At 29.9% G+C, this 15,098-nt stretch overlaps 1 protein-coding gene across 4 annotated transcripts; it reads right to left on the bottom strand.

Annotated features, from left to right (window-relative positions):
- Positions 1 to 205: 205 nt before the first annotated feature.
- On the bottom strand, positions 206 to 13,953 carry LOC105841076 (DEAD-box ATP-dependent RNA helicase 42). 4 transcript variants are annotated; one of them, XM_036292291.1, is made up of 5 exons: positions 13,533 to 13,953; positions 5,412 to 5,525; positions 2,396 to 3,015; positions 591 to 845; positions 206 to 510 (listed from the first exon to the last, which is right to left on the bottom strand). In XM_036292291.1, the coding sequence occupies exons 3-5, from the start codon at positions 2,587 to 2,589 to the stop codon at positions 282 to 284; spliced, it is 678 nt and encodes a 225-aa protein (XP_036148184.1). In that variant the 5' UTR covers positions 2,590 to 3,015; positions 5,412 to 5,525; positions 13,533 to 13,953; the 3' UTR covers positions 206 to 281. The 4 variants fall into 4 exon arrangements, with proteins under 4 accessions (XP_036148184.1, XP_036148190.1, XP_036148197.1 ...); XM_036292297.1 differs by lacking the exon at positions 5,412 to 5,525 and having other exon boundaries at positions 2,396 to 2,989; positions 13,533 to 13,951; XM_036292304.1 differs by lacking the exon at positions 5,412 to 5,525 and having other exon boundaries at positions 2,396 to 2,975; positions 13,533 to 13,951.
- Positions 13,954 to 15,098: the final 1,145 nt, after the last annotated feature.

The raw sequence follows: 15,098 nt of genomic DNA, 5'->3' as shown, positions 1-15,098 counted from the left end.
AAATAAACACTGTATACGTATGTAGAATATCTATATAGTATTTATATTGCAAACAAAACTTACAATTTATCTATTAAAAAAATTAAACGCTAACTAAACCTTAAAATTATATAAAAAAATAAAATAAAATAATAAAATGAAACATAAAATATTGAAAAACTAAATAAAATCTTATAATAAGATTTAAAAAAATAAAATAAAAAAACAAAATAAAACAAAATATTATTAAAAAAAAAATTTGCTATTGCATCGAACTTGTAATAAAAATTGTTTTTAATATTTTACATGTAAATATTTGATTGGACCATAAATGGTCCGTTTCTCCAACCACCTCCTCTGCCGCCTCTTCCTCTTCCTCTTCCACTCATCCCTCTTCCTCTTCCGCTCATCCCTCTTCCTCCCCAGTTTCCTCCCCAGCTTCCCCGCCATTCAAAGTTTCTTTCTTTTCCGCCTCTCCCTCTACCTCTCCAATTTCCTCTGTTCCATAGGTGGTTTTTTGACGAATAATATCTGCATAAAAAACAATAAATTAACAAAATTGAAATAATTTTATGGTTTACTCTTATATAGAACTTTACATTTATATGTACCTCTTATTTCTGTATTTTAAAATTTTTCCTCCTCTCTTTCTTTTTTTATTTTGTTCATTTTCTTCATCACTTTCGATATCAATTTCCATTATTTCTTCCTCGTCCTCTTTGTCCTTTCTGGTATTTTTGTCGTTTTGTTTTTCGTTCTCTTTTTCTGATCTTCTGTGCCTCCTCCCTCCTTCGTCTTCTATTACTTCCCTCATCTCTCTCATATTAAAATTTTGCTCGTTTGTTTTTCTTTCCAACAGAACATTTCTAAAACATTTTTATACTTTTTATATTGTAAATGTAGACCAATAAAAAAATGATGCAAATTTATTATTGCCTTTATATGTAACTTAATCTGTACTAAATTCACATGTCTATACTAAACCATATTAAGCTTCCTCCTAACATGTTAACTTTAACAGTCCGAGTTGCATTCATAGATATATTAAGAAAGACTGCTTATAAAATTCTTAGGTAGGAGTATTCTACAAAGGGAAGAGGGAACGAGTTAGTAGGGCACTTTTCTCTTTCTTCCGCCTCTCCTTCTCATTAATATATTAGATTAAAGAGAAAAATTACCCTACTAACATGAAGTGAGAATAAGGACACTCAACTAGGTGGCGTCTAGAAAGAAGAAAATTGGTTATAAAAAATATTCTGTCAAAGAGGATGTTTGCTGAATGCAATAACTTGCAACATTTTGTTGCCATATTAAATTTATATGTGTGTGTACGTGTGTAAGTGTGTGTGTGTGTGTGTGTGTGTGTGTGTGTGTGTGTGTGTGTGTGTGTGTGTGTGTGTGTGTGTGTGTGTGTGTGTGTGTGTGTGTGTGTGTGTGTGTGTGTGTGTGTACTGACTTTGTCGATGTCGTCGGTGTAATGTTCTGTTAGGTTAGGTTAGATTAGGTTAGAGGTTAGGTTGTGTAATTTAATATTAAGTAATCTGAAAAAGTATAAGTGATTTTGCTAATTTTAAAGTATAATAAAGTTTAATTATAGTACATAATGTATAGATATATATAATATATATATATATATATATAATTAATTTATATATTTATTTTATATAATATTTATATACCTATATATTTATTTTAATTAATAACAGATATTGTGCTCATAATTAAATATTAATATTAATTTATTTAACATGCAAATGATTTTAGATTATAAAAAGAAAAATGTTAACTAAAATTAATGTAAAGATGAACAAGTTTATATAAAATTTTGTTAAAAATTATCTTAAATATGTATGTATAAGTATAAAACAAATTTTATAATTTGCTTTAAAATTTTATAACATCGTACAATTACAAATTATACTATAATTAAACTATACTTATTTTAAAATTATCAAAATCACTCATAGTTTTTCAAATTACTTGATACTAAATTACACCTAACCTAACTTAACAGAATATCACGACGGCACCGACGGCGACATGACACAGTCGAGTACACGTGTACATATAAATTCAATATGGCGACAAAATGTTACAAGTTATTCTATTCAGCAAACCTCATCATTGACATCCTCATTGTTCCGTCAACATTTATCGTGACCACTATCTATCGTTTCCATATTCTTACTTCGTACCTACTAATTTGTTCTTTTCTTTGTAGCGGATACTCTCCCCTACTTCGTAAACAATTTATCTTATTTGATCTATGTGTTCGATAAGATTTCTTTACGTCTCTCTCACATAACCTAATCTTTGCAAGTGCGATACAAAAATGTAAAGCTCGAATTAGCGCGATTCATCTTACACATTCCTAAATTTATATTGTAACTTAAAAATTAAGTATAATTATACAAACCTTTCTCTTCTCGTTTTTCTGATCTCCTCCTCTTTCTCTCTCCTCCGTCTCTCTTCCTTTTCTTTGTCTCTCTCCTCGTTTTCTCTCCTCAGTCTCTCTTCCTTCCCTTTGTCTCTCTCCTCTGTCTTTTTACGTCCATCTCTGCTTTTTGATCTTTCTCTGCGTTCTTTCTCTGCATGCATTTCTTTGCTCATTTTTATTACCAGCTTCACTTCGCTTGAAACTACCTTTGATTCGCTTCAAGTTCAACTGAGTTCAACTTCGCTTTAGCAGGATGTCCAACTTGACCAAGTAATGTTACAGACATAGATAAAAAATATATAGAATAGACAAGCCATCCAAAAATATGTCTCGCCAATGAAAAGAAAGAAGATAGCGCTCGAGAGGGCGTGAGCCACAGAATGGCTGGATTGACCACAGCCATTCACAGGTGATTGCTGCTATAGTCTCTTATATACACCAATTAGAACATTGTATTTTTAATTATCCAATTGATAGACGTGGGCATTCTAGTGCCACCCGTTCTCGACCTGTCTGCTGCCGCATGCGCAGTAGGATCGCATAGGAGGTTCTGCCTTAGCTATACGTACACATCTATGGACATTTTTTCTCTAGTGTCCCTAGAAGAGTCCGGACAAACGCAACGTATAAACAGTGCGTTTTTTGGCCGTTATTCATAGGTCAGTATTCATAGTCGGATCTTATATTTAAGATCATCTTAAGTACTATCTTAAGATGCCATCAGCCAATCACAGAGCTGTATTAGCATCTTAAGATATTGCTTGAGACGATCTTGAAATAAGATTCGACTATGAATACCAGCCATAGGCTGCGTTTCGATATTCACTGCCAGTACTGAAAATCTATAGTTTACGTCACATACACTGTAGAATTTCAGTACTGACAGTGAATATCGAAACGCAGCCGTAGTCGAATCTTATTTTAAGATCGTCTCAAGTAATGTCTTAAGATGTTAGTAGGGCTCTGTGATTGGTTGATGACATCTTAAGGCAGTACTTAAGATGATCTTAAATATAAAGATACAATTTCATGCAAGCGAAGCAAAGCTGGCTTTTACCTCTTCTCCATCGATTTTCGTTAAAATGGCTGTTTCAGCGCATTTCAGCGAAGGCACGCTCAAAGTTCAACACGATCGAACTTTACAGCGAAGCAACTGTAGCTGCCACTGTACGTCTGTAGTATTTGACGTACGCGATGTACTGACTATAATACTGATTATAATTTATTTTTATACGCGGTTAATTACAGGCAGTTGCAAAATAATGTAATTATTGATTAATAATTGAATAAATAAATTAAAAATTTTTAATTAAATTTAGTTTAATTGAAAATTAAATTCCAATTCTTAATTAAGTAAAATTTAATTGAGAATTAAATTTTAATTCTCAATTAAATTTTGTTGTAATTGAAAATTAAATTTTGTTGTAATTGAAAATTAAATTTTTTTAATTAAAAATTAAAATTTAATTTTCAATTACAACAAAATTTAATTGAGCATTAAATTTCATTTTTAATTAAATAAAATTTAATTGAGAATTAAAATTTAGTTCTCAATTAAATTTTAATTAATTAAAAATTAAATTTAGTGCTCAATTAAATTTTGTTGTAATTAAAAATTTAATTCTCAATTAAATTGTGTTTTAATTGTAAATTACATTTTAATTTTTAATTAAATAAGATTTAATTTAAAATTGATTTTTAATTCTTCAATGTAATTAATTAAAATATTTAATTAATTATTTGTAACTCTGCCTGTCGTGTCTCATTTCGACATTATCATTGACTACACGAAAAAAGAATTATAATCTAATTCTTAACCTAATTTAATTACATGAAAATTAAAATTTCATTCCCTGAGAGATATAATTTTATTGAGAATTAGAATTTAATTATTGACTAAATTTATTTATTTAAAAATTACATTTTAATGATAAGTTAAATTTATTTCAATTAAAAATTAAATTTATTTTAAATAAAAATTAAAAATTTTTAATTAAATTTTATTCTAATTCATAATTAAGTTTTAATTCTAAATTAAATACAAATTAATTAAGAATTAAAATGTTATTGTCAATCAAATTTTAATGCTTAATTAAATTTTGTTGTAATTGAAAATTAAATTTTAATTCTTAATTAAATAAGGTTTCATTAAGAATTAAATTTTAATACTCAATTAAATTTTGTTGTAACTGAAAATTGTTATTCTCAATTTAAAAAAAATTTAATTTTCAATTACAACATTTAATTGAAAATTGAAATTTAATTTTCAATTAAACTAAATTTAATTAAAAATTTTTAATTTAATTATTTAATTATTAATTAATAATTGAATTATTTTGCAACTCTGTAATTAACCGCGTATAAAAATGGATTATAATTAGTATTATAGTCAGTACATCGCGTACGTCCAATACTACAGACGTACAATGGCTTAGTTTACATCGTGCATTTAATACGCGTATCAGGTACCATATTCGTATCAAATTCGTACTAAATATTTAGTACGCACGATGTAAACGCTGCCGGATCAATTTGGTACGAGCGTATCAAGTAGGAGTATCGTACTAAACTGATACGCGTACCAAGTGATACAAATGTCGATGTAAACGCATAAAACGCATTTTAGAGAGAATTTAGCAATTGAGCATAACCTCAGTGCTAAAATCTAAAAACCGGTGTGAAAATGTCTTAGTAGGAGACATCAACATGAATTAAATTTGTATTATATTTTTCACAGTACATGCTTAATACATTCGATGTAAACGCGCCCGTACTAAGGCTTTGGTGCGCACCAAACTTAATACGCGTACTAAGGTTTTGACGATGTAAACTAAGCCAATGGCAGCTACAGTTGCTTCGATCGTGTTAAACTTTAAGCGTGCCTTCGCTGAAATGCGCTAAAACAGCCATTTTAACGAAAATCGATGGAGAAAGGATAAAAGCCAGCTTTGCTTTGCTCGCATGAAATTGCACCTTAAGATTTGATTATGCATACCGGCCTTTAAGTCTCTAGTTTATGACGTCATTTTGGTTTAGAACTAGAAGATCGTCTGGGCTCTCCCATCTAGAAATACTAGTTTTCTCAGCTGGACGTAGCCATTTTTTCGTCCTATGCACGAGAGAAATAGTGATTTAATTTGTTTTTGATTTCCGAGTGACTTTAGTTAGAAGATAAAGTTTTTAGGAAGTCTTCAGCAAGAAGTCTTATTATCAAGGTATTCAAGAAAATATTAATTTATTATATGTTTATCATTTTTTAATGTACACATTGAGGTTAATGTAACATACACTTACATTAACCTCATTTTCCATCTTTAGAATTTGTTGAGTGTTTAGCTGGGAAGTTCTGGCTTTATTTACACTAATTCTATTGTTTGTGATAAATTAAACAAATAATTTTGCTTATTACACAGGACCACAGGGTTTTTTTCTTCATTTAAGAGCTAGGAAGTCTTCATCAAGAAGTTTTATTATCAAGGTATTCAAGAAAATATTAGTTTATTATATGTTTATAATTTTTTAGTATACACAATGAGGTTAATGTAACATACACTTACATTAACCTCACTTTCCATCTTTAGAATTTGTTGAGTCAGTTGAGTGTTTATGAAGCTGGAAAGTTCTGACTTTATTTACACACAGAAAAAAATGTAATATAGTTAATAACATATGTGATTGTGGGTTGCCAATTACATAAAATACTCAATACAATAATATTTGCTATTAATGCAAGTATAATGTTGATACTGTAATAGCATATATCACTGTATTGTGTATATCTGTAATTGGCAGTCCGCCATAACATATCTTATTGAATATATTACTTTTTTTTCAGTGCACTAATTCTATTATTTGTGATAGATTAAACAAATAATTTTGCTTATTACACAGGACCGCAGGGTTTTTTCTTCATTTGCAAGAGCCTGTGAAGGGTACTCTGTGTAAATTTTGAGATGCTGAGTTCGAGTTTGTTGCTCGGTTTGCTCCTATGTCTGATTATTTTTGTCAATTTCGAAAGTGTGTGATTGATGGGCATTGGCCCATTAGTGATCGGCTATTTGGCTTGACTAGCGGAGGGATTGGAAGGGTGATTATTGGAAGCTTTATTTTAGGTCAAGAGAACATTTTAGGCGTGAAAAAAATTTTGGGAATTTGTTTATAACAAAATTTGTTTACAAATTACGAAAATCGACTTTTTGAAAAAAAAGCATCACCCAATTGTATAGGAAAAATTACATGTATTATATTGCCAAAAATGTTTTTATTTTGCTATATTAATATTATAAACAATTTCTCTGTACCCGTTACTGTCGATGGCTAAACTAGCGGGGAAGGGAATCTGAAAAGTAATTATTGATTTCTATATAATTTTTCCCATACAATTAAATGGCATTCTTCATTTTTCTGAAAAAGTCGATTTTTGTAATTTGTTTAAACGAATTGTTGTTTAAACAAATTCAAAAAATTTTTTCATGCTTAAAATGTTCTTTTGACCTAAAGTAAAGTTTCCAATAGTTACATTTTTGATCCCCTGCTGGTCTAGCCATGGATAGTAATGAATACAGACACAGATAAATTGTTTATAACATTACTACAGCAAAATAAAAAAACATTTTTGGCAATGTAACACATGATTTCTATGTAACTTTTCCCGTACAATTGAATGGCGTTTAGTTTTTCTCGAAAAGTCGATTTTTGTAATTTGTTTAAACAAATTTTGTTACAAACAAATGTAAAAAAAATGTTTTACCCCTAAATGTTTTTTTGATCTAAAATAAAGCTTCCAATAGTTATTTTTTCAATCCTCCTGTTGGTCTAGTCATGGTATTAGTAGGTTGGTCTAGCCATGGTATTAATAAGTTAATGTATAAATTACATATTTTCGAAATTTACAAAAAAACCTGACATGTAGGAGTAAAACGAGCAACATTTGAATTCAGTACCTCGAAATCTATAGAGCCTTTTCTGGATCTTGTAAATAAAGAAAAAAATTGCGTGGTTCTGTATTGTCATTAAAGAAAGAAATAATTTAGAACAAAGTAAAACGTGTGAATCTGTTGTCTCACTACGTCCTAAGCCATTTATCATTATATTTAATTTTTTTCTATGAACTTCTTTAATTAATGAGAAAGCAGTTATTTTTAAATGTAAACAATATTTGTTTTTCTATAATAATATTTTTTAAAAATCTGTCTTTGAAAGAATTGATTTCATAAAATTAATCGGCGTTAATAAAATACATAAAGTAAATTCTGTAGGTATCGATGCGGATAAATCAATGCGGATAAAGTAAAAACTTACGGAATGAATGTAACAAAGATTGAATAATCAGATTTATCAGATTTATTTTTAAATTAAAATTGCTTTGTGTACTATTAATTATACAATACTATATTTTCTGGTTTTACTGATAATTTTGTAAAATAAATGCTTATTTTAATTTACATGTTCAGATAATAAAATTTAAGTTTTGTAATAATTGTAAGATGAGTACAAATAATATTAAAATAGTATGTATTATATATATATATACATATGTACAAATTATACATAAATACCATAATTACTATTTCAAAATTTTTATAAGTAAATTTCTTAACAATTTTCTTAAAATATACCTAAAAAATCGTTTTTTGGTAAACGCTGAGCGTTTGGCAAACTCATTTTGTAACAATTTAAAACTTTAATTTTTTACCTGAGTTGTTTATTTTGTTGCAATTTTTTTTATATTAATGATTAATATCTATATGTATATACTGTATATATGTTATATACATGTCAATATTATACCTTCTTTAATTATGGATTTTGTATAGAATTAAATTAAAAGTAAAATATAAAAAAATATTTTTAAACATACATATCATATATTAATAATAATAATATATAATTATAAAAATTAAATATATGTATAAACTTGCATATTCTAATTCACTCTGTTTATTTACATATGACTATAAATTTTCTCTTTTATCTCTGTTCTTTTTAAAGTTATTAATCATTATTTGAATTTCATCTTCTTTTTTCAGTTGTATTCAACTTATTTTTTAAAACTGTAATTGACAACTTCAAGAATTGTAACGTGTTATTAATAAGTTATTAATAATAATTTTACATTTTTTATCATAACAAAAGAACTTAATATAAATAAAATTTAAGAAAAAAATATACATACATACACACGCATATATACGTATATATTGGAAATAAAATAAAAATATAATAATATAAAATATAATAATACAATATTAGAATTCGCTTTATACAAGCATTTAGCAATTAACATACAAAATAAAAGTATGAAATTTATAATTTTTAGAAACTCCCAAAAATCTTTAAACTGTAATTTATAACATTAGTCATTGATTTTTGTGTCAAATTCATTACAGGGATCAACATAAGAAAAATATTCAAGCTACATTTGATAAATCAAATAATCATTATATTTCTAATATATTTTATTAATTCTTTCTTACACGTTTTTTTGTTTTTTATTCATTTCTGTGTAATTTTTTATATAACGGAAAATATGGTACTTAACGTATGATATCTTACGTAAAATATGATACTATACATAAGATATGATACCTCACGTAATGTAAGATTTTTACATTAAAACTATTAAAAAAAATACTTTTTATCTTAAAATTTTTGCTTAATACTTTTTCTTCTATTATCATTAAACACTGCTTCTTTTTAAAATGCGTTTTATCTAAACAATCAGAATTACATAATAATTAAAAATATTGGATAACATTCATTTGACATAACTTTCAAAAAAACTAAAAATATTTTTAATAATAATTATTTGTGTCAATAAAAACAGTTTAATTAAGTATTTAGAAGTTTGTTTTGTTTCCTACATTAATTATTAATTTGCAGTATTAAAGTCGTTGACCTTTTTTATGCATAAAAATAAATATAAATGATAAATAATCGTATATAATCAATTGTACACAATAATCTGCATCTATTATAACAAATTATTATTTTTTAAATCATATTTTGAATATATATATGTACATATATACATTCTTTTTTTTTACCCGTTTCCTTGTTAAGCTTTCTTATATTTACGTAAGGTACTCTCATATTTAAGTTTCTTGCAATATTTTCAAGTATAATTCAATGTTCTAAAAAAGTGGAAATATGATATAATATATGTATTTTCTAACTTTCAGAAACATTATAAAAATTATATAAGAATTATTGCATTTAAAGTAAAGTACCATGTTTAGCTAATATCAATCTTACTTGTTTTTTTTTCTTGTCCTCACACAATAATTTTTATTTCTCTTTGTTAAGAAGTAAAATAGGTTTTCCATTTTTGTTAAAAATAATATTTATATTTAATAAATCTGAGTGTGTGGGGGGGGGGGGTGAATATTTATTCAATAAGTTAAATGCACGTGCAAAACATATACTTAACTTAAATTTACTAACATGCTATAACAGCGATACCGGGCGCGTGATTAGGACCAATTGTCTCAACTTTTTGGATAACTTACCTATTAGATAAATATGTGTCTATTTATTTAGAAAAAAATAATCTAAACGGAATATTGCGGAATTTGCTCGTAATTGATTCAATCTTTGTTACGTTTATTCCTCAAGTTTTTACTTTATCTGCATTGATACAGAACTTACTTTACGTGTTTTATTAACGTCGATTAATTTTATAAAATTAATTCTTTCGAAGATACAGGTTTTGTGAAAATATTATTATAGAAAAACGATTATTGTTTACATTAAAAAATAACTGCTTTCTTATTAATTAAAATAAAATGTTTACGTTGTAAACAAAATTATATAAATTTATACATATAATATAATAATATAATATAATATAGGTAATATAATTATATCTATAATATTGAAATTATGATGTTATATTTAATCATATTTGATTTTTTTTTTTGACATCGATTATTCTTTTAAATCATAATTGGTTAATTTTTTATGGTTTACAATCTACGATACGATCAATATAGATTTAATGATACACAAATTCCGTAACTCCGCGGAATCGTTAAAACATCCTCAAAAGACCTTCCATTGGTCGATATTATTATAACTTGTATTATTATTTATTTTATAATTTTTATATATACTAAAAAATATTTATAATAAAAAGTAAAGAAAAAACGTGTATAGATAGTCAATATAACTTAATTTCTTACTTTTGGTGTTTAATCTTTTTATGAAAGTTTAACATCTTAAAAGTTTAATATCTCATATAATTTCCTTGTTAGATATAAGTTCCCAAAGTAATCTTTATCTGTATATGATTACTTTGGGAACAGCCCCGAAAATAATCCATTTGTATATAATGTAATGTATATAAAATAATGAGGATAATCCTGAAAGTAATCGCTTGTCTCCAAAGTAATCGGAATATGTAAGATTTTGACCTTAAAATAATAGATCTGTAATACACACACACACACACACACACACACACACACACACACACACACACACACACACACACACACACACACACACACGCACGCACGCACGCACGCACGCACGCACGCACGCACGCACGCACGCACACACGCGCGCGCGCGCACACACACACACACACACACACACACACATATATATATATATTAGAAATTAAGAAAATTGGACCGTTATATTTAGACCTTGGTTTTATAAAATTTAATAAATTTATTAAATTTTGTAGTCCAAGGTCTAGATATAACGGTCCAATTGTTATAATCTCTAATCTGTAATCCAGTTGACATTATGGTATTATAAGTTGTCGTTTTTTCTTGTTTAAATTTCTAGATTTGTTTAGGTTTTTTTTACAGCAATATATATATATATTCCAATTATATATATATATATATATATGTATATATATATCCCATAATATTATTCCGAATATTGTAAAAGAAAAAGTTATAAGAATATTAATCAATTATAAAATAAATTAAAAATTTAACATGTACGACAAAGAAAGACTGATCAACATTTTAACCAGCGAGGGATATAAAACTATAGATGACAATGGTCAGATCTTTCGATCATGTCATCCTGTTTATCGCGCTGTAGCTGAAGCAATGGTAAATAGTGGGTCCTATATGACTGCAAAACATGTCCATACAATAATGAAAGAAGATAGGAATCATATACGCCAAGCCGTATTAAGAGCATATTCTGTTGAAGAATCAGAGGCACCCAATGAATCAAATAACGATAGCTCTTATAATGTAACTAACTTGAATGATGGTTCTACTCGTGAAGAAGCAGATAAAGAAGTAATAAAGTTCAAGCTAATAGTTTCAGAAGAAAAGTGGACGCAAATAAAGCCCACTAAAATGCAATACAGATGCAAACGACAAAACAAACGTGAATATACGTCATTACAAACAGGAAAATGGACCCACATATTTGCTGACAACATATGGCAGCAAACTAGAATATCATGTGCACTAACATTTAAGCGTGCGAAAGTATTTGAAAGTAGCAATGCTAAATGCTACGTAAATTTTAAAGGCAGTTGCAAAGAATGTGATGCAAGACTTACAGGCTTTTTATATAGTAAGCCTAAAAAAGGAAACGATGTTATCTTTGAATGCACGCTTACCGGTTTTTCTTCAGATGTCAAGCACACTAAGAAAAGACAATTGAGAGGTGCATTACGAGAAAAAATTGCAAGCGAGTTGGTGGATGGAAATAAAAATGCTAACGTATGGCGCAATGAGGAAGCCAACAGAATAATGGAATTTAATGATGATATTCCACCAATTTTATATGATACAACAGTTTTGCGCAAAGCGAAACAAGAAGAAATCGATAAACGATTACAACTGAAAAATACAAATCCTATAGAAAATTTATATACTGCAAAGTATATTAGACTGACTGGAATTATACATAATATAGGAATGGATCCGTTTTATTGTATGTACTGGACTCAGGAGCAACAACTCGTGTATAAAACAGCTTATAAGGATAATAATAGCTTTTTAGCAATAGATGCTACAGGAAGTATAGGAAAAAAATTACGTCTTCCTAACGGTGAAAAATCCTCACATTTATTTTTATACGAATGTGTTTGCGTATCTAAATACGGCAACTTTCCAACTTTCCAAATGGTATCCGCAAAGCAAGATGCAGCAGTAATAAGCTACTTCCTTTTGGAAATTGTAAGAAATAGTGCACCGAAATTTCGAACTGTTGTGACAGATTTTGGAAAAGCTATTTTGATCGCTGTTGCACGTGTATTTGCAAATTGTAATGATTTAAATCATTATTTGCAAATATGTTATAAAATTATTAAGAATAAATATACGGATATCCCATCATGTTATTTGAGACTAGATGTTAGTCATTTTATAGCCATGATTGCTAGATGGGATTGCCTAAAAGGTAAAGCGACAAAAATACGTCAATTTTATTTACGATGTTTGGCTAAATTAAATCAAATGGATAATTTTCAAGACATTTCTGAATTTCTAAAACATATATTGGTCGTAGCATTAAGTGAGGATCTAGGCGATGATGTGATCGACCCGCCACTGTTGCTACCATCTGAAATATATCTGATGCAAATTAATGACATGATTAAAGGAGTTACGGTTAAAGATCCGGAACAAGATAAAAATTATGAAAACGTAGAAAATGAAATTAGTACAGAAGGTTGTTGGAATACTTGGGCAGAAGATATATTTGTTAGAGCAGAAGAAACTGCCCATGCTTGCAAAAATGGAACTGTTGTAAATGCATTTTACAACGTTGAAGTTGCCAAAAAGATAAAAGATCTTATATGTTATTTACCATTATGGACAGGAGTAATGAGATCGTACTTTAAATATGGTTTACCAATTGCCACATCAGCCTTTGTTGAAGCTGAATTTGCAGAATTAAAGACCAGAGTTTTTAAAAATAAGTTACCCATGCGAATAGATAAATTTATATTTCAACACATTGATTACCTTGATGGTAGACTGAAAATAGCATGTGGTTCATCTAATGAAAAAGTAGATTTAAATAAGACAGAATCGACAGAACCAACAAAAAAATCAAAAAAGAACAAAATAAAATCATCTTGTAACGAGCCGTTCCTCCACTACCGCTTGAACGGAGGTAAGGCCGTTACCCCTACCTCGCTCGCTCCCTCCGCTCTTCTCTCTTTCCCTCACCACCGAATGGAGGGTATATAAGCCCTCCACTCGCGAGGGAAGACAGAGCTTCCCCGGCCTGCGAAGTGAGCAGACCGTTCCTCCTGGTGTACTGAGCCAGGCATCCTCGAGCGCATATTGAGCGCCGTCACCTAACCTAGCGATCCTACCCGGGCACGCAGTGAGTGCCTTCCTGGCCGCGTATTGAGGGGCCGCACACCGCCACGCTCCGTACCCGAGCTCTCGGCCGCGCACTGAGCGGTCGCCGTCGTCCCGACCCGGGGACTCCGCACTGAGGAGGAACCGACTCCGCGACCGGTCACTACGCGTGGTGACAACAACGCCGACGAGCGAACAGCTGATGCGCCGAACAGCTGACACCGGGCACCGTGCCGACGATCGCGCCGATTCACTGCGCCGCTAGCGTTAGGCCTTAGGGTCGCCGCACAACACCGCACCGCTGCCGCCGATACCGCACCCGCCGCCAATCACCGCGCCGACCGAACGGCGCGCGCGCCGCCGCAGCCTACCGAGGCATTAAGCCGACACCGATCACACGCACCGCCGCCGTAGCCAATCAGGGCACCGAAACTCAGCGTGCGTAGACACACCGCGACACAGTCGCCAGCGTATCACACACACCTCGCACTACGAAGACCATACTGTACATATTAGCGTAGGGAAATGTATATATTAGAACATAGGCTTATTACAGAATAAATCCATAGTATTACCGAACACACCGTCTTCTCATTTATTCGAGTCCGCCGCCGGACCCTGAATCCCGCGGCTATCCGCAGCCAATAGACATACAGGATTCAACGGTTACAATCTGTTAAAGACAAAAATTTGAATGCAAAAGAATTAAGTCCAGTAAAAATGTCTGATGACGAAAGTCTTACAAAAATATTTAATAATACAGATTTGAATAAAACAAAATTGATCTCAACAGTCTGCAGAATATCTGCAGAAGAAAGTCCAACAGATACGCATTCAAAGAACAATACTGATTTAAACGAAACGGAATTAAATACAGTAAAATTGTCTGATGAAGAAAGTTTAATGAAATTGTCTGATGACAAAAATTTCATAAAAACGCTTTTAGAAGAAAATGTGGATTTAAATGAGACAAAATTAAGTCCAAAAATATCTGATGAAGAAAGTCTCATAAACACATTTTCAAAAGAAAATATTGATTTGAATGAGACAGAATTAAATAAAGAAATGTCCAATAACGATCTCACAAAAACATATTTAAAAAGTATAAATTTAAGTGACAAAGCATTATCTGATGAAAGTAATTCAACAAAGTCATTTTTGAAGCAAAATCCGAATAAATTATTTATAAATGAAAATAAAGAAAATGTAGAGCCAAATTCATTAAATGAAATTGAAAATTGGCGATGTAAAATAAAAAGAAAGGCATCTATAAGACATGAAGCACACGTTTCCAAACGATCAAAACCCAATTATTTAACGCCATGCGCCGATTGGGATTTTAGTAATACATGTAAGACTATAGGTCTACCAATTCTAAAAGATGGTTGTAT

Source organism: Monomorium pharaonis, chromosome 1, assembly GCF_013373865.1.
Source record: "Monomorium pharaonis isolate MP-MQ-018 chromosome 1, ASM1337386v2, whole genome shotgun sequence".
In the NCBI taxonomy this organism is placed as follows: Eukaryota; Metazoa; Arthropoda; class Insecta; order Hymenoptera; family Formicidae; genus Monomorium; species Monomorium pharaonis.
This window is presented reverse-complemented; position numbering and strand designations above follow the sequence as displayed.